This window comes from Artemia sp. Qi Xiang Cuo, chromosome 12 (assembly GCF_049724085.1).
Source record: "Artemia sp. Qi Xiang Cuo chromosome 12, ASM4972408v1, whole genome shotgun sequence".
Classification (NCBI taxonomy): Eukaryota; Metazoa; Arthropoda; class Branchiopoda; order Anostraca; family Artemiidae; genus Artemia; species Artemia sp. Qi Xiang Cuo.
The window spans coordinates 7,307,572-7,333,001 of NC_142805.1; the positions used below are offsets into that span (position 1 = coordinate 7,307,572).

A 25,430-nucleotide genomic window follows, 5' to 3' on the forward strand; every position below is an offset into this window, starting at 1 on the left:
CATAGGACACTTCATTTGAAAGCTCCTGATATAAAGATTTTAAATATCCAAGTCTTATCCAATAGTTTTTGAACCAAATTTAAATTTGCCATGTTTTTCTTCGGGAGGTACTTATATTTAGGGGTGGGGGGTTTATGGAGCTAGGGCATTCCTAGGCAAGGAAAACTTCTCCATTTGAGATGTATGTTACTATAACAATCCTTTTACGAACTTTAGTTTTTCTTGTTTTGACATGGAGGGTTTGAGAGGAAAGGGGAGATGGGAGGTAAAAGAGTATTTGTATGGCCCTTTTAGGTTTAATGTAAAAAACAACGCTAGGAACATGTTCAGAAGAAGGATAGCTTTCAAATGATGTGCTGTTTCATAAGCTTTGACAAAAATGAAAGACCTCATTTGGCCTACCTCTAGACTACCTCTGTAACAGTAAAGATAAAATATAATTGAATATAGTCATGCGACACCTCATTTGAAAACCCCTGATATAAAGATTTTAAATATCCAAGTTTATCCAATAGTTTTTGAACCAAATTTAAATTTGCCATGTTTTTCTTTGGGAGGTACGTTTATTTAGGGGTGGGGGGTTTATGGAGCTAGGGCATTCCTGGTCAATGAAAACTTCTCTATTTAAGATATATCTTACTATAGTAAATCTCTTTACGAATTTTCATTTTTCTTGTTTTGGCATCGAGGGTGTGAGAGGAAAGGGGAGATGGGAGGCAAAATAAGATTTGTGCGGCCCTTTTAGATTTGTTTCAGAAAACGACACTAGAAACATGTTCAGGAGAAGGGTAGCTTTCAAATGATGAGCTGTTTGATAAGCTTTGACAAAAATCGAAAAACCTCATTTGGTCTACCTCTAGACTACCTCCATAACGATAAAAAATAAAATATAATTGAATATAGTCATGCGACACCTCATTTGAAAGCTCCTGACATAAAGATTTTAAATATCTAAGTCCTATGCAACAGTTTTCAAACCAAATTTGAATTTGACATGTTTTTCTTTGGGAGGTACTTATATTCAGGGGTAGGGTGGTTTATGGAGCTAGGACATTCCTAGGCAAGGAAAACTTCTCCATTTAAGATGTATGTTACTATAAAAAATCTTTTTACGAACTTTCAGTTTTCTTATTTTGACATGGAGGGTTTGAGAGGAAAGGGGAGATGGGAGGCAAAAAAGGATATGTGTGGCCCTTTTAGGTTTAATGTAGATAACAACGCTAGGAACATGTTCAGAAGAAGGATAGCTTTCAAATAATGTGCTGTTTCATAAGCTTTGACAAAAATGAAAGACCTCATTTGGTCTACCTCTAGACTACCTCTGTAACAGTAAAGATAAAATATAATTGAATATAGTAATGCAACACATCAATTGAATGCTCCTTACATAAATATATTAATTATCCCAGTTTTATCGAATAGTTTTTGAACGAAATTTAAATTTGTCATAGTTGTGTTGGGGAGGTACTTATATTTCAGAAGTAGAGGGGTGTATGGAGCTAAGACATTCATAGGCAATGAAAACTTCTCCATTTAATATATATCTTACTATAACAAATCTCTTTTACGAATTTTCATTTTACTTGTTTTGACAAGGAGGGTTTGGGAGGAAAGGGGAGATGGGAGGAAAAAGAGGATTTCTGGGACCGTTTTAGGTTTGATGTAGAAAATAACCTTTGAAACATGTTTAAAAGAAAAATAGCTTTTGAATGATGTGCTGATTGATAGCTTTTGAATAATAAATGAAGCAATTAAATTTTTTTGCCTCCACCTCAATAGGCCTAACAGTTAAAATAATATTTTTTTTTTTTATATAGTCATGTAACACCTCATTTGAAAGCTCCTAACAAAGGAATTCCAAATAACAATGAAAAATTCTGTCAAAAAAATAAAATTATAATATATCATAGGTATATTTGTTCATAGGGTATTTGGTGAATATGATTAAGACTTTGTATTTTAAAGCTTTGTTGAAGTTTAAGCTTTGTATATTGCCCATTTAAAGAGATAGTATATGCATATATATATATATATATATATATATATATATATATATATATATATATATATATATATATATATATATATATATATATATATATATATATATATATATATATATATATATATATATATATATATATATATATATATATATATATATATATATATATATATATATATATATATATATATATATATATATATATATATATATATAGATATATCTATATACATATAACAAAAATCGATTTGTTTAATGCTTGGATTCTTGATTATAATATTTATATATGTTTAATGCTTGGATTCTTGATTATAATATTTATATATGTTCATAGGTATATATGTTCATAGGATATTTGGCAAATGTGATGGAGACTTTGTAATGAAGTTTAAGCTTTGTACTTTAAAATGCTTCTTAGATTTAAAAATGCTTCTATATCTACCAGAATTGAATTGTCAAGAGGAAGTTTCTATGGGGAGGGGGATTTTCCCTTGGAGGTTTAGCCAGGAAACCTGGCGTTATTTAAAAAACGATCAGAAATTAAACAAAAAAAAAACAGAACAAGTTTTTTTAACTGAAAGTAAGGAGGAAGATCAAAACTTAAAACGAACAGAAATTATTACGTATATGAGAGAGGTTGTCCTCTCCTCAACACCTTTCTCTTTACGCTAAAGTTCAAATTTTATCCCAATTATTAAAAAACGAGTCCTCAGACACAAGGGTCGTTAAATTAGAACAATAAGTAACTTTTTTTAAAGTGCTGAAAAACTGTAGCATGAAGAGCGAGGTGTTGAGGGGGGGGAACCCCCCTCATATGCGTAATGATTTCTGTTCGTTTTAAGTTTTAATGTTGCTTTTTATTTTCAGATGAAAAACTTGTATTTTTTAATTAATTGAAAAAACTTTATTTAATGAAGCTTAGAAACTAACATTTTTCTGAAGGGAATGGAAAAAGAATGCCAATTAAAGTAAAAATATATAAAAATGAAAAAAGTAATTAATTACAAAAATACACAAAACAATAGCCTGTTTACTAAAACTAAGATATAAACTCCCGGCATTCAGTTCTGTTAAACAATGTCAAAGCATTGGACGGATATTTTTAACAATTTCAACAGTTTTGAATTTGGCTATCAAACACCAAATTAATTAATGCCTTTAGACTTAGTATTTATAAAAAGTAACACATTATCAAAGTACTTTGTTCAAAGTAAAACATAAAAACTAAGATTAAGAAAATCAAATAAAATGTTTTAATTCAATATTTTAATTTAATTTTGAATGTCAAAAACCAATATATTTGACACCTTTATACTTCATAACTGTAAAAAATTAAATCTTTCAAAGTGACAACTAGATAAATACAATCACTCCTGGAAAAAAATAAATGATAATAAAACACAAAAACGTGTCTTTTGAGGGGGAAAATTCAGAGATTCCCAGCATTCCATTCAGGGGAAACATTTCTGATTATATTTGCTTCATATATCAGCTCATGGGTGCTCTATCAATGCAAGCAACAGATGACAGCATATTTTTATCGAAATTGCCCCTTATTATGTTGTTTTTCTTGTGTTTTCTATTTTTGTACGAACTTTCTTGTGTACTAATAACTGCACTAATTACGGTACTAATAAACAAATACATATTTAGGATCACCATAAAAAGCTCATTCTTTGATTGAATGTTATCAATAGTTAGGCTCTTCTACTTTCGATGTTGACAAGAATTGTTATTTACTTACTATTAATTACTATGAAGAATTTGATTTTTGTTTTGTTGTTCCAACCATATCATATAAAAAAAATGTTTGTGGAAAAATGGAAAGGGGTCAATCAAGTCACAAATTAGAACTTTTATTTTCCTTATTAATCTATTAGCAGGTCAAAATCAATTGGCAGGCAGCCAACAATGGGGCAACACACATTTTTTACATGGTTTTTTCTATTCTGCTCTCTTTCCTTTGTTTTCCTTATAATTACTTTATAGTCCCAAATTTCAAGGAGGGGCATGCCCCATCCCCCCCTGCCGGTGCCCATGATATGGCATATAATACCATATTATAATTAATCAACTATTTGGATTCTAGAGACTTCTAACTACCTGGAACAGTCAAAAGAGACTGACTACGTATTTGAATCAATTTATGAAACATGGAAACGCCAATTCTGTTTGACATCACTGCTGCTAAGCAAGGTAATTGCTATTATGGGTGGTTTAGCTAATTTTTTGTTTATTTTTTTTTGCTTGACAGTTGGTGCAGTTGTTACCATTTATGACTTATTTCTTCTACTTTACCTCGAAAAATAGATTAAGCAAGCTATAAAACCTAGTTATTATTAATTAAAAAACCGTTTTTTGCAAAGACATTTTCCAAATTAAAATCTTGCAAATACCTTTGTGCAATTCGATAAATCATTATCTTCAAATTAACTACAAAACCCTTTGTTAAACTTAGAGTTTTAAATGGTTTTATTTACTTTAACAGGAAAAGTGTGGTGTTGAGAAGCAGCACATATTTCAGAATCAATTAAAAGAAGTATAAATGTTTTTTAATGAATGTCTAGCACCTCAGCTTTTTCTCAAACCTTTCCTATATCTTCTTTATGAAGCTTTTTGTCTGTGTAAAGTCACCTCTTCCCTATGCTCCGTCACTCTTTATTCTAAAACGTTATGTTATTGTAAATACTAATTATACTCTTATTAAGGCTTATGCTACGTTTTATTGGGGGAGGGGTGGGACTTAAACTCCCTTCTATTGAAGAATAGATTTTTCCAATTTAAAAACATTCTATATTTTTCTTTTTAAAATTACTTTTTCTAATGAAATAAACAATACTGAAAGACTCAACCCCCTGTCCTTTTTTCTTTCTGCATGGTTTCTTTAATAATGGATTTCATATTTTGGGATTCCCAAACCTTATAGTTATTTTTGGGAAAACAAATTTTTGTGCCAGAAAACAGAACTTTGGGTACCACAGTTTCTTTTACAACTTAAAAATGGGTTATTTAGCTTGCCATTTCTATTCAAATCAGATTTCTCTTACTATCTCAAACCCACAGTGTTGGAAAAATCGTACTTGGAAAAAAAACAGGTAGCACAAGAAATACATAAATGTTACCCTTGAATAAACTTGATTTATCTTTTAATTCAAACTGAGGCTTCCAAGTCACCCCTGTAAAATTTTTAATGGGAGAATTTCCAACAGTATGCTTCTAATTTCGATGTGACTTCAGAAGGGTTTGAATTCAGCCTCTTTTTCCAAAGTTTAAAAAAATTATTTAAATATTTGCAAATTTTAATTCCTTTTAACATGAATAATAGTTGGGATTTCTGAATCATTGTGCACAGAAAAAAGCTTTTCTCTAGACAGTTTTGTAGAAAATCGACTTTAAAACTTTTGCATGCTATTGGCTGAGGTTTGCGCTTTATATTTCAGCTATAGGCCAAACCATGAGATATAAAATAATAATCTATTAATGAGATGTAACATTCCTGCCAATCAGCATAGTTACAAGAATAGTGAGTCGATAATCAGATTGAAATGCCATATTTTCCTAACTAGAAAGTTTTGCTATCAAGATAAGTCTTAAGATTTCTCTTACTATAGGTAGTTGGCTCTTTACTAGGTATATTGCTTCAATTTTGATGAAGATCGTTTTTGACAGAACTTACAATTATTTGCAATTATTTATAATATTTTTTGGTTTTCAAAACCTTTTACTCTTCACCTTTGTATATATTTACATAGTTTCTAGATGCTGGGAGGATCAATTTACCTTTAATCCTTCACGAATTGCCATACAAAGATTGTATGGTATTCTGAATGTTTTATGACTTCAACTTGTTTCGTTGTGAGCGTTTCTTTATGACTTTTATTCTAATTTTGTAGAAGCTGAAGATACCTCCTCAAATGATGATAAAGATATTTTTGGAAGTAGACATACTAAGTTATTAATGGAAAATGCGGCGAATCTTTTTGCTGTTCCTTCTGAAATTTCTGGAGCTTGTAAACATAAAGTTGACCATGTGAAGCTGGAGCCGAACACTATCGGAGATAAAGGTACGCTTCACATATCCTGATCTTTCTTTGTATTTTGTGTGTCCAAAATGAGAAGGTGTAACTTAGGCTTCCTTTGAAATTGTGGCGGGATTTGAAAAATAGGTGTTTGTTGTAGCTTAGTGCTTAGTGCAAAAAAATATTTAGTAAATAACAGTCCTGGATGGTTCTAATTATTAAGTCATCAAATTTTGTATCTCAATTAGATCCCTGGATAAAACGACAATCTTAATTTATATTGAAACTTCTTTTTATGGTTTTTGGAACTCATTAGATTTCTTTTAAAAATTTTAAAATATGAGATATTTTCTGTTGTTTGGGGTGCAAAGCTTTGGCTATACGTATCCTTCAGGGTTCTCACTGGCCTTGGAAAACCTGGAAAATGAAAGACCAATTTGCTAGTCATAGAAAATACCTGGAAAATATGTGGGGGAAGGAAACAATGTCCTAGGAAAGTTTTAAATAGTCTTGGAAAATAATCCTTTCTCTTCATAAATGAATGCAAATGGTTTAAGCATTTAACGCACGAACGTCTGTTTCTTTGAAAATTTTTTAACAATAGTAATCTTTCAAAATTTTTATTTTGAAAGATTTATCTTGAAAAACATTTTTATTCCGTTTACATGCATCAGCTGATAAACATCAGCTGACATTTTTCTCCTTAGTTTTTAACCCAAATATAGTTGATTTACAAAATATAATTACATACAAAATAATATTTCACCTTTTTTGTTTGCTGAGTTTACGAATATTGCACGATGGTATTTTATTGTTTTTTTTTCTTTGAAATATGAGCCTTAAGTTATCTCAAATGATAATTATTTAGACAATTTATTTATTTGTTTAAGCGTTGCCTGCTTCTGAATGATCAACAAGCTTTGATGGACAAAGGATCAGCCTCTGTAAAGGACATTTTTTAATTTTTTTTTTTTACTGAGGTCAAATAACCCTTTCTGGCAGTCTTAGACCCTTTTACACAGAATCAACTTATTTTCAAAAGTTCATTAGGAAGGGTCTGGCCAGAAAGGCTAGACCCTTTCTGGCCTTTCTGGCAGTCTACTTAGGTGGTAAATCCTAAAACAAATTAAATTTATAATTTGGGAGGAATAGACGAATAACAGAAAAAATCCTGTTGTTAAATCTATAAGTTAATTTTTTTCATCCAGAAATAATGTTATTTCTGAAATCAATTAATTCCAGAATTTTTATTTTATTAATTCTTATAGGTTACTGCTGACACTTATTAAAGAGACAATAGTCATACACAAATAAGGATGCTTTGTTCTCTAATCAAATATGAATGCTAAAGAGGATGCTTTAAATGTATATAAATTAGAAGACATGCTTGAGTAAATTTTTGAATTGAACTTGCACATTCACAGACAGAGCCAAGTGTTTTTTTTTATATATAGCCTTTAAAGGCCGTATATAAAAGCCGTATGGAGGCCTTTAAAGCCCAAATATTGGAGTTTGGCCCCCTCCCAAGTACTGAATCCTGAAGACGTGCCTGGACTAGATTGACTTAAAATAACCAATACTGAAACAACAGAATGCAGTTTAGCAACAAACTGAAAAAATATAAATGTTTTTACTTTTATAACGTTAATAAATCAAATAATATTAACATTTTGATTACTATATATCAGTATATGTATATTAAACTGACAATGCATATTCATTTGTATTTTTTTCAGTAAACTGCAAATTATGCTCTGCCCTTGGGAAGGCATAGGCTTTTGAGCCCTAATCATGTTAATTTCTGCTCGTTTTGAGCTTGACTTAGTTATTTTATTGTAATTTCTGTTCGTTTTGGGTTTCATTTATTTGTCGATGCTGATTTGTGGTAGTTTCACGCTTGGTAGATTTTTTGATTTTATTTTTGCTCTTTTTTGGTTTAATGGGGTTCTTTACTTTTCTTAGAAAAACTTATTTTGTGGAAAAAGGTTTTTTTAATTAATTTGTGTTTGTTTTTTATTGACATAGTTTTTCCAGGGAAAAAGAAACTAATTCTTTAAATCTTTTTGTTTTTTTAAGACTTTATAGTTTGGCCTGCTATTTGTATGCTGGAGAAAAATTTTCTGGAATTTTTAACAACATACATCCTTTTAAAAATATGGATACAAATAGTAGTGTTTAGTTTAGTTTCATACCGCCTTTAGTTAACCTGAAATAGAAAACTTAATAGCATTCGCAAAAAAAAAAAATCTGTTTACTTTCTTTGATAGCTTAGATACACTTGCCCTATTTTTATTTGGTTAAATTAAGAGCAGAAGCAGTCCCGAAACTTTGAATATAATACGCCTTGTCGTTCCTGCGGTACTAGAGAAATACCTTATTGGGAACTACCTTTAACACCATGCATTTTGATATAATATTTATATAATACTAAGTTTTTAAAAATAATAGGAAAATAATATGGTGGATCGGGTAGGTAGATTACTTTCCCTCCAATAACTTTCGGCTATTAAAAAGGGCATTAGCCTTTTCTATTTTCAATCGAATAAGCCCTTTTCGAAGTTCCTAAGACAACTCCTTTGATACGAAGTGCCCTGGTCTAAACAAAAGAAAAACAGATACCCACATCGATCTTTACTATAAAAATGTCAAGCCTTATAATCACTTTTGACTATTGAAAAGGGCACTAGCCCTTGCAATTTCCAATCAAATAACCCCTTTTTGAGTTTCTACGACAACGCTTTCTATAAACACCTTATATGCCCCCAGGGCATAAATTACAACCCTTGCCCTGAGAGCTGCGAGGGGGTTATCATCCTCAAAGACCTAATTTCCAGAACTTTCAACTACGTTGAAGAAAATTGCTATATCAAAATTCTGATTGCATGTATTTGGGGAAATGGTGGGCGTGAGAGGGGGGTTGGGTGGCCTCCAATCAACTTCGACTATTTAAAAGGGCCCTAGCACTTTCAATTTCCAATCGAATGAGCCCTTTTGGAAGTTTCTACGACAACGGTTTCTTTAAAAACCTTATATGCCCTAGGACATAACTTAGAACCCTTGACCTGAGATCTGCGAGGGGGTTGTCATCCTCAAAGACATAATTTTTGGACCTTTCAACTACTGTGCAAATATATAGCTCAAATTTGTTTCTAAAGAATTATATTTTCATGATGCTTTGGTCTTTATCCTTAGGATTAACTTCACATTTTGAGTGGAGTTGCTATAATAGAAAAGTACCGGCAAGCCTTATAAAAAATCACTGTTTATCCCACATTTTATGGCTATGATGAGAGTTAAATTGAGATGGCTAGGACAAGTTCCGTGAATGAAAAGTGACAGATTGCCAAAGAATGTCCTTTTCGGTCAACCATGTCGGGCCAAACAAAAGCGGTACGTCCCCAAACGGGATGAGTCAAGGTCGTTAGGATAAATTTAAGGAATTAGAAATTCTGCGGAGGATGTAAAGAGGGAACCTTTGAATGGACGAAGATTGATGCGTTATTGAAGCGTAAGCAGCTGCTTCGGCCTCCGGTGACCTGATGCTGAAATCAATTGTTACAAGTAATAGTAGTATGTTCCCGGTTTAATTTTTAATTCAATTATGATTCACTTCAAATTAACTACGGTCCCAGAACAATTTATTAAGTCTTAATAATTTTCATAAATTTGGTCACACGCCTCTGTTTTTCCCAACTTGATGATGATTGCACACGTTAACATACAAAAGCGCTAGTTAACCATATTGAAAATAATAAAAAATTAGTACGGAGTTGATTTTCAATCATTCCAGCTACTAATTTTGTTCTCGCATGAAACAAAAAGGATAAATTATTAACTTTTCGCCTTGGTCATAATTTGTCGACACGGAATGCCTCCGAAATCTGAGATGTCGAGAATGCCTCCGAAAACAAAATATAGATGTCGTAAATCAAATCTTGAATTTAAAATTAATGGAATGCGGAAAATGATAAGTCCAAGGAAGCCGGATTTTTCCTTTGTGCTTCAAAGGCGACCCTCTTCGTCTGGTGCCTGTATGTTTAAAATATTCCAAAATAAAGTTCATGATTCTGAAATTTTGAGTGTGAAACTTATTGTTTATGAAATTTTCTGTAAACTGCAAGTTAAGTGTCAAGACAAGCATGTGAAAATACTATTTTTTTTCAATTTTTTTAAATGCAAGATTGGATGGTTTTCTTGACAAACAAGTAATATTCTTTTTGGTAAATTTCTACCAAATCATATTATTGACTTACGCATAAAGTGAATACACCATTCAATGCCTTTTTTTATGCTGATTACAAATATAGCCTAATAATAATTTCTATTGGAAATGAATTTCAGCCCCCCCCCTATATATGCCAATTCAGGGTATATTTTTACAACCTAACCTAACCCTGAATTGGCATATATAGGGGGGGGGGGCTGAAATTAATTTCCAATAGAAATGATTAGGCCTATTATATTTGTAATCAGCATAAAAAAAGGCATTGAATGGTATATTCACTTTGTTCATAAGTCAATAATATGATCTGGTAGAAATTTACCTTCTGTTTTTATCAAACAATAGATTCAAACATAACACATCCAATGATATATTTATCTTGTCCTGTTGTGCTAGGTACAGTTATAGGCTTGTGGCAGAGCTGCTTGTTTCACAACAAATATGCATGGCATAATACCTTAAGAATATATGACCATAGGGTTGAATATGCTTGCTGTTACTAATTGGCTATATTTATTGCACCTAAACTGCCTCCAGCAAAACACTAGTCAAATCTTAATGTAAAGAATGGAAGGCTTGGTCCTCTGATGCACAGAGTTCATTTTAAGTTTCAATGCCAGTCTTTTTTTTTTTTTCTTTAAACTTGTTGTTCTAAATATTGTATCAAATCAGTGTTTGTTTTTCTATTCAATCAGTCATGGAAAAAAGCTCAAACTGATTGCTGTCTTTCAATTGTAACAGAAAAAAGAAACAAAAATCCTTAAAACAAGAACAAGACGGGTGACAAGTGGCTCAGAATAGATTGTAAAGACTGACTTGTTGCCAAGATTGAGTCCTTGGGTCTTCTATGGTTATATTTTTTCTCATAATTTTCTTGGCCTGACAAAGCAAAACAATTTTTTGTTGTTGTTTCTTTTAAGCTGAAATCTATCCTGCATTACAGGGCCAATCCAAAATTTCCGAAATTAGAGTATTTTGTAAAGAAGGCCCAAAGAGAGATGTTCAAAAAACTGAAATTATTTTTCTAGAAATACCTTTTAGCTGCAATTAAAAATCATAGCATTGCTCAAATTAGGAGCTAAAACACCTTCTTAAATGGTCTAAAGTATTTCCTATTCTATCTAATATTATCAAGTTTCCCAGGGTTTAGTTCTTGGAAAGGGCCCAGTATTTGCCTAGATATACCTGGAGATAATGAAACACATTAAGAAAACAATTTTTACTTAATAAAATGCAGAATAATCATGGTTAACACATTTTGCATTCTGCCTTGCTATACTTTACCTCCAAGTACCTTAATGTGTAAATATGTAGATCAAATTATATATTTCCTATCTTAAGAAAACAATTTGGTACTTTTGTAGAAAGTGGTAAGTACATGACAATTGTATTGAAGATCAGATAGGATAAAACCCAGTACTTATACAAGACACTGTATTAAGATAGGCATTTCAAAGGGTTTCTCAGTCTGGGAACTGTATTTAAACTTAAGTTTTTTGGGGTTTAGAGGGACTAAAAGGGACCTAAGTTGGGTTGATTAGGTTTGGTTATATATTTAATATATGCTATGCTTTACCCCACCCCCCGATTGTGCAAGTATAGCCTATAGCCCAAATTCATTTCTGAGCTATTATATTTTCATCCTATTTTTTTTTATTTCATTAGTGTTAATGAAGTTTCACTTTTTGTACTCTTACTGGTTTCTTCAAAAGTACCAACATTTTCTACTTAATAATATGCAGAATAATCACAGTTAATAAATGTTTTATGTCACCAACTATACTTTAACCCTTCCCCCCTGATGTGCAAATATATAACCCAAATTATACATTCCCTATCTATTCTTATAATGAATCTCAAATTTTCAGAAATTTTAAACAGTGCCAGAAACCCCTCAAAAATGAGTTTAGTTTTGCTATGTTGTTATTTTTGAGTTTCAAGCTCTATTTAAAAATTTCTCCAAATTTGTTTCCAAAGTAGCATTTTACTATTCAGACTAGGCTAAGGAAAATAGTAACTACAATTCCTGAATAAGGAACTTACAGGAACAGTGCCTCTTACTAGGATACCATATCCTGTTGTGGCACTCTCTAATCTTGGCTCAACATATTGTGCATAGTGCAGAAAGTCATATCACTTTTGTATGTTATGTATTCTGAATAAACACTTCTTTATGTAGATGAAGAATAAACAACCACGTTGCACTCTTGGAGTGAAGGTCTGGGATCCAAGGATGGTTCTTTTAAAGGGTCAAAGTGCAATTTTCTTTTTAATGTGCATTGTAGGTAATAATTTTGAATATTTTAAGAGGGATGTTCTTTCGGTCATACTTTGTCAAGATGGTTTTTGAAGCTGTTTAGAGTTGGTGCTGACACTACTTCTTTGGGTTAAAAACATAAATTTTTCCTCACTAGTAATATTCAAACTTTTTTTTATTATCTGCCATTTCTAGCCTTTTAAGGGCTCAACATGTTGTTCCTCCCAGAAGCAATTATTTAGCCATGAAAGAGCATAAAAAGGGTACCAAGTAATGTCTTCACTTTCATTCTTGCTATATTATGTTGTCAACTACAAATTTTCCAATATATTTACCCTTTTCAAGGAGGCACACTTGTGCCTCTTTAAAGAGGTGACCCACCACAATGTTAAGCGATTCCCGGTCTTAGAGGTCGCGGAGAGACGGCGGTGATCGCATTTTGTAGCCCAAGCTCAAACTAAGAAACGTACAAAATTTCATCCTCCTCCGACTTTATCTTCATGGGGTAAACTGGGCCCAAAGTTTCGACCCTCCCACCACAGCTCCCCTTTAACGTTGTCCGATCGGGCTGAAATTTAGAGGTTAAGCTTTCCTAGGGCCCTGGAGCTTATCCTCGAAATGTCAGCTTAATCCGATCACTCTTTCCCTGTTTTCCGAAAAAAACAGATATAGCCACTTAATGTTCATTTCTCTTTTTTTTTATTAGCCACGCCTACAGGCCACAGTTGGCAACGGATCCGGGTGAATGAAGACTCATTCGAAGCGGAATTTGACCTGTTAGGTCCTTTTGATATTTTCAGACCGAAAAAATTATCCCCCGAATTTACATTTACGAAAAACCTCGTTTTCCTATAAGTGCCCATGTTAATTTTTCTCACCACAGCCCCCCTTTAAGATTGTCCGATCGAGCTGAAATTAGGACGATAGGTTTCCCTAGAGCCTGGGAGCCCATCCTCGACACTTCAGCTCAATCCGATCACGGCTTCCTTGTTTTCCAAAAACCAAATATCAAGTTTTGTGGGGATTTGCTTGCGTCAAAAATAGATTCCATAGACTAAACATAATTTAACAATTGTCTCTGTGGTACAGTGGTCGCTACTCCTGACTGTCAGGAGGAAGAACCGGGTTCGATTCCCCGTCAGAGGAAATTTTTTATATATTGAATTAAAGTTTAAAAAAGAAACTCAGTTTCTTTTTTAAATCCAATCTATTAAATCCTCTGGCTCAACAGGCGTCTCCAGAAGAATATCACAGTCGGTATTCAGGTTACAGGTAAGTCTCCACTGCTTTGATAACATGCTGTATACCCGCATGCTTGAAGACAAGTTGAAAAAAGAAAATCTTACTGTGCATTTGATTTAAGTATTCAGGAATTAAAAGCCTTAACACAAGAATCTTGAAGAGCGGGCGGTTTGGGGGGCTACCGCCCCCCAAATTTAACTCCTGGCATGATCAGCTAACAGTTAGTCAAGTAATAATAAGTAATAAACTGTACAAAAATGTGCAGAAATTATTTGAAAAAAACTACGTTTTCTAAAGAGTTAAAGAGGCCGAGTCACAAGTTCGAACCTTAAAACGTACAGGGATTAGGAGGTACAGTTGGGGGGTTGCCACCCCCCAAACCCCCTGCTTTTGCAGCCTTTAAATAAAAAAAAAGTTTTTTAAACTGAAAGTAAGGAGCGACATTAAAACTTAAAACGAACAGAAATTATTCCGTATATGAAAAGGGCTGTGCCCTCCTCAACGCCTTGCTCTTTACGCTAAAGTTTGACTTTCTCACAACTCTTTTTTTAAACAATAAAAACTTTAGCGTAAAGAGCGAGGCGTTGAGGAGGGCACACCCCCTTTCATATATGGAATAATTTCTGTTCGTTTTAAGTTTTAATGTCGCTCCTTACTTTCAGTTTAAAAAACTTTTTTTTATTTAAAGGCTGCGAAAGCGGGGGTTTGGGGGCGGCAGCCCCCAACTGTACCTCCTAATCCCTGTACGTTTTAAGGGTCGAACTTGTGACTCAGCCTCTTTAACTCTTTAGAAAACGTAGTTTTTTTCAAATAATTTATATCTAGGCCTATAAGAGGGCATAAGTGACTAGTTAATGGTAAAATTCTAGTTAAGGGGATCTTTGCTGTCTTGGAAAGTAGTTGAGTTTGGGTAATTAAACTCTCAAAAATGCATCCAGGACCTTTGTTATCTCCTGTGAAGATATTTTGAAGTGCCTACCTCCACCCCTGCTCCTCCAATGGGCCCTGACATCTAACCTGCTTTTTCTTATAAAAGTGAAACCTGGCAAAATAAATTTTCTGCCCAACCAAGTCACAAGAAAAGTGTTTTGGGCATCATATCTTTGCTCAACCACAATTTTATAAGGTCTTAAAGATCTGTAAATATAATTCATAAGTTTAGGGATACGCCTTTTGAAATGGCTTAAAATTTTGTTGAAATAATAGGAATTGCCTTTTCAAAAACTTAAGCCAATGAAAAATAGATTGAAAACCAAAAATTAAAGTGCAAAGCCCCTAAACTAGAATTTTCGTGCAAAACTAAATTTAATTAAATCAGGTCTTTTCTGAAATTCTTTGAATAAAGAAACCACAATATTTCACAAGATGCAATTGATAGAGAAATGTATTATTAGGATTACATCCAGGATCATCAATGGTGCATGGGATGCATTGTCAACGAAGCAATATTTGGTTGTATTTTAAAAATTTGGAATTCTTTTAAAAAATCAAACTGTTAGAAAAGGAATAGTTTTTTATTGACTATTAGTAACAAAATCAGTTGTAGCCTACATTATAGATAGCCTACATTCTGTGCCAAGTGATTACAAATCATTATGATAAGCAATTGAGCTTTGTGATGTTTTGCTGTGCTAATCACCATTAATTACTGTTTGAATATGGAATGTACCATTTAGGAGTGTAATTTGAAAATTCAAAACACTGGTAGCAATATTCCAAACTGACAATAGTCCAATGCAAAGACTCTTGCTGTCTAAAAGCTAATCAGATTTTATTAGTCATAAATTTGAAGCTGAAAGTGCTGTGGAATTTTCCTTCCATTGTTGTTTACATTTTAGAATAATATTTTTGTCTGAATCAAATATGTTGCTATCACTTCAGGCCAGTGCCTTTCACAGGTCAAGAATAGAAAAACTCATTAGCAAAACTATTTATGGTATATCAGAAGATGAAAACCAACTGAGAAATGTGGTATTTATGGCTAAAGGCTTATATGGAACCATCTGTGGGAAGAAGATTTGGTGTATTATCAGAAAGGAAGATTATTTTATTTGAAAAGACATGAAAATATGGAATATAGTGGCATTACTTTTATTATATTAACAAGTTTACCTTAGAAAAGGTCATGTAGCAGGCATTTTCTATGGATGGCAGAAATTAGATTAGAAAAAAAAAGATATATACTAGTAGAATATCTATTGAATGCTCTTTCTGGCAATGCTGCGGGTAATACTTAAGACCAGGAGATTATTTGAAGGAAATTAGTTCTCATAAAAACTATGAAAAGCTTTTTGGCATTCCAAAAAGCTATGCATAAATGATTTTTCATGTTTGAATATCCATTCAATATCTGATGTTTTTATTTAGGTGTCCTTTCGATGTTAATATGAGAGGGCCTGTTTTAATTAATGGTAGTGTTTGTTTTTAAGGTTGGATTTTTTGTTTTATCTTAAAGACCTTCATCTATTTTATTAATTCATTATTTCCTTTTTACACTGAGGATAGTTGCAGAAGTCTCAACCTAAATATTTTCTTGCTATTTTGTCATTTTTTCTTTTTTACAGAATTTCTTCATTTGATAAGAAAAGACATTTATTTCCAAAAATTACTATCACAAGCCCCAAAGGACCAAATTCAAATTTTGTGTCAATAAATACAAATATGACAAACAAAAAAGAAGCATAAATGACACAAAAACTAAAAGTATAACAGAATTAGAAATATCAGAATGAAAAATCATTTTTTAGCCAATGTTTAAATTGAGATTGGTCACAGTACGTAAAAAGATTAAAACTGGTACAACTGAATAAAACTAAAGAAAAACAACACAAATATAAGCCTAATTTTTTGGAAGGAATGTCAAAAAAAGAAGGAAAAAGACGCAAGCAAATAAATAAAAAAAATTGGCAGCACCTTTACCAATTAATAAGAAGAACATGCCTCTCATGTTGCCTACTTAAGCATTTCTAACCTAACTTTTTTCTAGAATGAGAGAGTACAAGACTTCAACTCATTTGAAAATTATTTGCAGGTTGTTGTTTTTTTGTTTTTTTTTTTTTTGATAGAAGTAGTTTTATCTGACTTCCCTGGAAAAATAAGGATAGCAAAGTGGACAAGCATATCCAAGATGAAGGCAGACAAAGGAATTATAGATCATTAAAGAATTGGGAGGGGGGGGATGCCGAATATTTTTAGAAAATTAAGGAGGGATATAGATGTATTAGATCTATGTATGATATTTTTAACATGGATACCCTACTTCAAATTAGAAGAAACTAAGACACCAGGTAATTTAAGGAGGAATTTTTAAAATTTTCAGGAGGGACAGGATTAAGAAAATGGGGCAGGGATTGAGGAAACAAATTGGCATTGTCATGGATTTGGAGAGGTTTGGTCTGATGTCCAAAATCAAAGTATCTTGTGCAGTGTCACTGATGATACTTATGGGGTCATTCATTCAATATCTATTGTAATCTTCAACAACTCTAAGGTCATTGACAAATTTCTATCCGTCAAGAAATTTCTTAGCCAGGCTGTTAATCATGACTGAGAAAAGGAGGGTGCTTTGTGCTTAGGAGAGTACCTTTGGGCACTCCAGTATGGACAGGGAATAATGATTCACATATTTAAATACTTGTCATCTATTTGGTAAGAACAAGGCAAGCAATCTCACCAGGGAAGAATTAATGTTGGATTCAGTGACAAGTTTGTCAACTAATATATTCTGATTAACAACAGTATGGACAGGAAATAATGATTCACATATTTAAATACTTGTCATCTATTTGATAAGAATATGGCAACCAATTTCACCAGGGAAGAATTAATGTTGGATTTAGTGACAAGTTTGTTAACTTGTCACTAAACGAATTGAAGTTATCAAGTATTTTGCAGTAGGTTGCATAGGTTGCTTCAAGACATGGCTGATTGTAGACAGAGAAAAGCCAAGACAGATAGTCCAAGTAATTGAGAGGCAAATGTTTAAATGGCTGGGGCACGGGTAAATAGCAGGAGTATGCATGACTCTCATGTTGGACACATACTTGTCAGGTTAGTTTTTGGAAAGGCTGCCTGCCTAGAGTCTTAGGCATGCTGATCTATTTGATAAGAATAAGGCAACCAATTTCACCAGGGAAGAATCAGTGTTGGATTTAGTGACAAGTTTGTTAACTAATATATTCTGATTAATAAGATCAAATATGATTTGGAGATGAATGATAATTGAATTTAGCTGTGTATTAAGATTTTCTGGAGTTTTTGCAATTATGTTCACAAGATGAACAAGGTAATGGGAGGTTGAAGTGGATTATAGGTTCCCAAATTGCCTCAGACTAGTAACAGGTTGGATTGTTTCCTTAAGCCAGTCTACAAGGAATCCATCACACAGTTTCCAGAATATAGAAGTGAGAGAAATAGGTAAATACCTTCAAAACCAGGCTTTCCATCTTTCTGTTTTTATAAGGGTTGTGATGCTCTGCTCCCATATTTATGAAAATTGCCCAGAGTTTAAAATCTCACTGATAAGGACAGACAAGGGCATTGAAAGCAAATTGGTGAAGGTACTACAAAGGGGAAAGGGATATCCAGAAGCAGAAGCACTTATTTTTCATCTCCCAATTCTTGTTTTTTGATATCCAAAGAAGAAATAAAGGGGAAAGTATAGGGAAGATGATCAGTTGGTATTGATAGGATTGTGCCAGAAAACATTAAAGGCAAGGAATCTGTTAAGGTTATTTGTGGTAACTTTGGGGGGTTCAATTAGGTTGAAATTTAGTTCATCAAGTGTCTCGCTACCAAAATTTTAACGTCTGAGGACGACTTTTTAGTTTGTTTTTGAACAACTATTTTATTTTATTTTTGTAGTATTGTAGGATTGAGCAGCTTTGGGGATTTGTTTTTTGTAGTTATTAGTGTCATCCAATTTACGATTTTAAGACAGTTTTAGTTCATTTCTGATTACTGTGTTTATGGGTTGATTGGTGTTTTGATTGTCACTGGAGAACTTGTCAATTTTGTTTTGTTTTTATGGAAAGTAGCAAATTTTTCTCAAGATCTTGTAAATTGTAAATATTGGACCAGTCTATGGTATTCAACAATATGCCAAATGAAATCAGGCCACAGTTATTAAGAGGATGGTAAGAGCTATAAGTGATTGAGAAAGAATACTAAAAATTTGAAGAGGGAGACTAAAGGAGGAAGCAGTGATAACTTGCACACAAACTGGGCAAAACTAAGGGGGGACTGTAGAACTTATTCATATTTAGTAAAAATAACATCAAAAGAGCTGTGTGGCCTCCCGTCGTCTGTCCCTGGCCATACAAGGTCCATACATAGATCATATGGAAGAGTGGACAAACTGCCTACTCAAATGGAAGATTTACAAAATTTTGTTTTATTAAAAAACAGGGAAATCTTGTCCTCATATATGTTATAATAAATATGTTTTTTGACTAGCTCATTTTACATATTCAAGTTAGTTCAAAATTTCTTCTTAAAGAGCTCTTTTGAGAATTAACTATTATTGACAAGATTGAATGGTATGGTTGTATTCTGATTGAAATTAAATGTAGAAAAAAAGCGTTTTTTATGGGAGACCAGAGCTTGGTTTAAGGAATAATCCAATATTCAAAGGGATGCTGCCCCTTGAAGTCCCCTCTCCACTCCTTACAATAAAATCTAGCTTATTCTCTGTTGAGAGTTTGATTAGTATATAATATAATATGTCAGTCTCCGACGTAAAAGGAAAGGAGATTGGTAGCCTCAAATATATTTGATATTTACCAAATATCTAGACTGAAAAAAATCTATTTACCAGCAAAATTATTTATATCAGCCTTTAGTATGTTATTTAATTGTTTTTCTATTATAAATTTAATGTTATACCTACCATATTATCATATTGTTTATTATTACATACAGATTGTGCAACAGCCAGGAATAGAACCTCACAGAACCTCACTAGAACGATCCAGAGTTTGTAGGCACTGCTCTATCCACTTGGCTGTCACAAATAATGAGTTCACTTTTTAAAGTATATCAATGAGCTTAAACCTTGTGAGCCAACCAAAGTTGAACTTGCTGTTTAGCTGCAACCTGTTGCATCTAAGCATAAATGTTACTTGTGAATGGGAACTACATAGATTTGACATATGGACAGACATATGTCTTAAAATGCAATTCTAAACTGACACGCATCTGAACACTGCTAAAGGAGAACCATTCTTCCACTCTGAAAACATACATGTCTCCCAATTAATGGCAAAATTGAAAAAGAAATTTTGTAGAATTTGGCCTCTTTTTTTCTAAGATACCCATATGTTGTTAGCGCACCGTTTTGACCATAATTGCAAATAGCTAATAAGCAAATCTTGCCGATTGGTGGAGTCAAAAGCCCCATCCGCCGAGTGTAGTTCCCAGGGAATGAAGCCCTGAGTAAACAGAGGAAGTCAACTGAATGCAAGTGAAGCCAATTTTTTGAAATTGGTGATTAATGGAGCCAGAGAAACTTATCTCAGGAAATGGGTGTGCGTGTAACTGACCCACCGTTCAACTGAACCACAAGCAACTGAACCCATGTAACTGAACCACCGTGCCACTGAACCACCATGCAACTGAGCCCCCGTATATCTGAACCCCCGCGCAACTGAACCACCTGGCAACTAAACCCCATTTAACAAAACCCTTGTGTAACTGAACCCTTGTGTAACTTAACCCCATTTAACTAAACCCTCGTGCAACTAAACCCCTGTGTAACTGAACCCGTGTGCACCTGAATCCCATGCATCTGAAGCCCTGTTTAACTGAACCCCCTTATAACTGAATCACCTTACAACTGAACTACCGTGTAACTGAACCATCATACAACTGAACCACGGAACTCAGGTTTTCAGTTCTCTAAAAATATTAGGCAATATCATTGGGTACTACACAAGTTAGAATATATGTTCAACCTTGTTGAAATTGTTTGTTTCTTAAATTCCTGATATTAACGCCTGTCAAAAGTATTCATCAAAAAGCTTTGTTTTATTTTTGCAAAAGAAAAAGAAGATCCGGTGTCACAAACCATTAAAGCTTATTTATTACTGCTTTTTTTAGATGAATCAGACCTTTCTGGACGTTAAGTAATAAACATATGTGTTGAACATATTTGACCTTTGTGGATCTAGATAATGAATTTTGATCAGATGTCTTTGAGGGGATTGCAGCTAAAAAGGACATGGGAGGGGGGCTGGTTGCACTCCAGCCCTTTTTTTTAAACATTCCTTCAACTTGCCCTGAAAGTTTTAACTTCATGCCCTCAGGTTTATACCCTTAGCTGTTCTCGACACATTGCAGATCCAACGTCTCTTAAAACTGGATGCACATAGTACCTCTTGATTTTGTTGAAGATGCTCCTAAATATTTTCCGAACAATGTGACGACTGATGCCATCAGCCATTGTAAATGTCCCTGGTATTTCCTTTTCACAACCAATAAAGGAATAAATGCTTTTTGATTGTGTTTGGCATTCTTCTTGACATTTCCCTAAGGTTTGACCTTAAAGCTGCTTGCTTTTTTTTTTATTTATAGGATCAAACGTGCCATCTTTTCTTGATAAAGAAAACTTATATGTTAGCAATAGGCAACTTGTATAACTTACAACCCTTGCACCAGAGGCTGAGGGTGGTGAACCATAGTTATTTAACTATGGCATAGTTATTTAACCTTTGAACTGTTTTAAATAAATTGACTGTCTCAAAATTTAGATCGGATGTATTTTGGGAAAAATAGGGTAGGTGGAAACCCTCCAATCACTTTTAACTCTGAAAAAGTGCACTGGAAATATTGATTTCCAATCGAATGAGCCCCCCCCCCCAAAGTTCATAAAAAAGTATTTTCTACAAAAACTTTATGTGTTAGCAATGAGGAACTAGCTTTAGTTACAGCCATTGCCCTAGATGCTGATAGTGGGGTTGTTAACCCTAAAGGTATGGTTATTTGACCTTTAGACTATTTTGAACAAACTGTTTATTTTTATTTTGATCGGATGTAGTGGGGGGGGGGGGTGTCGGTTAAGAGGGAAAAGCTGATTGTCCTCTGATTACCATTGATTCTTCAAAATGGAACTTGAACTTTCAATTTTCAATCTAATGAGTCTCCTTCAAAGTTTTTACGAGCATCCCTTCTATAAAAACCATAAAGATTAATAATTGGTAACATGCAATAACATACAGATTGCTGATACAGGTGTATCAGCAATTTTTTTGGAACAGCTTAGCGTATCAAGATGAAACTTCCGGGGTATCTACCTGCTACTACTGCTATTAATGCTGCTGCTACTACTGTCGCTACTACTACTACTACTACTAATTCAACGCTATTATTACTACTACTGCTCCTACTATGACCTCTACTACTATTAAACTAGCACATTTAAGGCTACGCATATCAAGTTGAAAATTTGAAAGAATGGGGTATTTGAGGGGGAACTTGAACTAAATCAAAACACACCATGTGCACGCAGATTTTCAAAATGGCATATCACCAAAAAGGGATTTGTGTATTAAGTTGGAAGTTTCAGAGAGTGCTTAAAGGGAAAGTCAATTCACCCAAAGGAAATATGTGCACACTAAAGCCTGGATTTACCACTAGGTCCCTAGGCCTGGACTTAGGGGCGCATAATGCCAGGGGGAGCAATAAATTATCACTGAGTAATTTTTTCCTGACAAAAACTGGACTGGTGTGATTTATCCTCGCCAGGTGCACTCTGCCGCCACGCTGCCTATTCACAGAAGAGTGACTTTAAAACAACACAGGAGTTCCATGGTCACTTAAAACTGTCAGATGTCTCCCAAGAATGGTAGCTGAGAGTTTGGTATTACCCCTCTCTTTCCCTACTTTTCACTCATCAGTTGTGTTCTGTTAATTGCTTCCATTAGCCCCGAGTTTTGGGAATAACCTCGAAAATCTTACAAAAAAGGAGCGGCAAAGGCCCGTGCAAGCTACTGCTAATGCAATTACTATTTTAATTACATTTACTACTACTGCTACTACAACAACTACTACTACTAGTTTGACTGCTACTTCTATTGCAGCCACTTGTAAGCTAAAAGTATTAAGCTGAAAATTAAGGAACTACATGAACATATAGGTTATCAAAAGGATATATCGGCAATGGGATAGCAACAGCTTATTTTATCAAGTTGAAGGTTCTAGAACTTTATGAGAGGAATCTTCAGCTGACCAAAAGGCAATATGTTAATATTACTGGGACTACCATTACAGCTGTACCTAATGGTAATGAATGGTATGAAGGTGGAATTGTCAGGGAATATTGAGGGTGGAAGGTGAACTGAATTACATCACGCCGTCTATATAGAGGTTGTCAAAAGGGCGCATCAGCAATATCCTAGGGAGAGTTTGGTGTGTTGAAAAAAATGTTGAAGAAAATAAAATGTGCTATGTGCATACTGCTACTAATTCTGCTACTGCTACCACGCAAGCTAAGGGTATTAAGGTGAAGCTGTCAAGGAATATTTCGGCGGATATTGAACTGAATCAAATTGACTATGATTATGCGCATTCTCAAAAGGGTTACACAGCAATATCTCAAGGACGGCTTCCATTAATAAGTTAGACCTTTCAAGATATTTGTGGGTGGGGGACTTCGAACTAATGAAAAGTTCAAAGTTTGCAATAAAACCAAAATAAGCACTTTATCGGGCCATGCTTTTGGCGATAGGCCCAATCCTGAAAGTTTCATTCAATTTAGAGACTTTAGGGGGTACAGTGATGAGTAATACAAGTTAGAAACCGAAAATGAAGCAAGAAATAGATTTTGAGCTTTTAATCAGCCTTAGTTCAAACTTATTTTCAGGCCTTGACTTAGGTTCAAGGTTTGACTTAAATGAGGGTTGGGTTAAAGGAGCCTTTTGTTAAATGGGGGTTTGTTAGAATAGGGGTTCACCATGTAACTCTATAGCCCCATGTTTATTGTTTTCCCAGAAACCCCCATGTTTTCTATGATCGTTTGTTTTAACTTCTGTTCGTTTTGGGTTTCTTTTTTTTTGTAGTAATTTCTGATCATTTTGGGTTTGAATTATTATAGGAATTTATTTATGCTAGTCTTTGGTTTAATATTGCTCTTTACTTTTCTTTAAAATTATTTTTCGAAAGAATCTTTTTAATTAATTTAGAGAAAGCGCAACCAAAAGTGACTTTTTGTTACTTAAATTCTCAAAGTTCCGATATTTTCAGTAAAGATTTTTATTACTCAACGTTCAGGAAAGGCCTGATTCATCTAAGAAAAAGGAAAAAAATCAAACCAAAAGTATCCAAACACAAAGAAAAAGTTGCTTTTGTGTCGGCTCCACCGAAGCAGGTAATTAAGCTTATTCATACCAAACGATAAACAACTATGAGCGTAGAAAATACCACAAAATAAAAACAACAAAATAAGCAAAGGGGTAAAAAAAAACATTACAGTGTGTAAATAGTGAGAGCTGCCGCTTACCCCCCCCCCCCCCGCGAAAAATATTCCCTTACGGAAAATACCCCGCGGAAAATAAAACCTCACGGAAAATACCCCCCCCCCCCAAAAAAAAAAAAAAATACCCGTGGAAAACCTCCCCCCCCCCAAAAAAAAAAATAAAATAAAAACAACTTGCGGTTGGTTAGTCTCCAATCACTTTTGGCTTATACAAAAAGACTAGAAATGCCTGGGGATTATCAAACAATTTCTTCCTCCATCCTCCTGTCGTCTCTCCCTTAGAGCTAATTCTGTATTCATTTGAAGGCTCAATAAGAGCTGAGATGTTTCGGCATCAAAATGCACCCTTTGAGGTATCTCCCTCTTTTCCTAGCTACAAAACAATCAGATGACCCCATTGCAGAAGTTTCAGTTCCTTTTAAAGGTTTTTTGATTTGTGTATTGTTTACAGATAGTATTTGTCATTGGGAAACATACGGACATTTTTCGCTTGGGGGTTTTCTGGAGGATTCTTCATGAGAAAAACTATTTGCACGGAGGTGGGGGGCAAAATTTACACATAAATTCCTCTTTTCCACTTCCTCAGACCTTCTCAATCAAACTAAAAAATAACACAAGTCAAAGAAAATTTTTAAATTTTGAAAACCATAATTTCCTCGAGAGGGGTATTTTGCACGTGAAGGTTTTCTGTGGGTGGAGGAGGGGAAATTTTCCGCGGGGGAGAGGGGCAAACGCTTAAACCCGTAGAAAATGACAGGGTGAAGGGAACCCTTATTAACCGACAAAAAAAGATAAATAAATCTGGATTTAAGAGTTTATGACGTCCGATTTTCTTTGTTTTTGTGACAACAAAATAGAGCATTTTTACAAATCATCTTTATAGTAATATATATAAAGACATAAAAAAGCAAACAATTCCAACAAGGTTGAAAATGGAAAGATTCTAACTTGTCTTTTACCCAATGTAAGTATGGTGGTTGAGTTGCGCAAGGGCTCAGTTACACGGTGGTTCAGCTGCACGGTGGTTCAGCTGCACGGTGGTTCAGCTGAACGGTGATTCAGTCGCACGGTGCTTTATTCTCACCGTGGTTCAGTTGCACGGTGGTTCAGTTGCACGGTGGTTCAGTTACACGGGGGTTTAGTTAAATTGGGTTGAGCTGCACGGGGGTAGAGTTGCACGAGGGTTCAGTTAAAGGCAGTTCAGTTGCATGAGGGTT

At 34.0% G+C, this 25,430-nt stretch overlaps 1 protein-coding gene and 1 long non-coding RNA gene across 2 annotated transcripts in view; both read left to right on the forward strand.

Moving 5' to 3' along the window:
• Positions 1–4,036: 4,036 nt before the first annotated feature.
• On the forward strand, positions 4,037–6,089 carry LOC148945724 (uncharacterized). Its single transcript, XR_016142495.1, has 2 exons — positions 4,037–4,201; positions 5,899–6,089. It is a non-coding gene; the product is annotated as an uncharacterized LOC148945724 (long non-coding RNA).
• Positions 6,090–9,892: 3,803 nt separating this feature from the next.
• LOC148945725 (ATP-dependent RNA helicase DHX30-like) overlaps positions 9,893–25,430 on the forward strand; it is a 112,899-nt gene continuing 97,361 nt past the window's right edge. The window contains exon 1 of the mRNA XM_089097495.1: positions 9,893–10,055. Within this exon, the coding sequence (XP_088953621.1) occupies positions 9,893–10,055 (163 nt within the window). The remainder of the gene's footprint in view (positions 10,056–25,430) is intronic.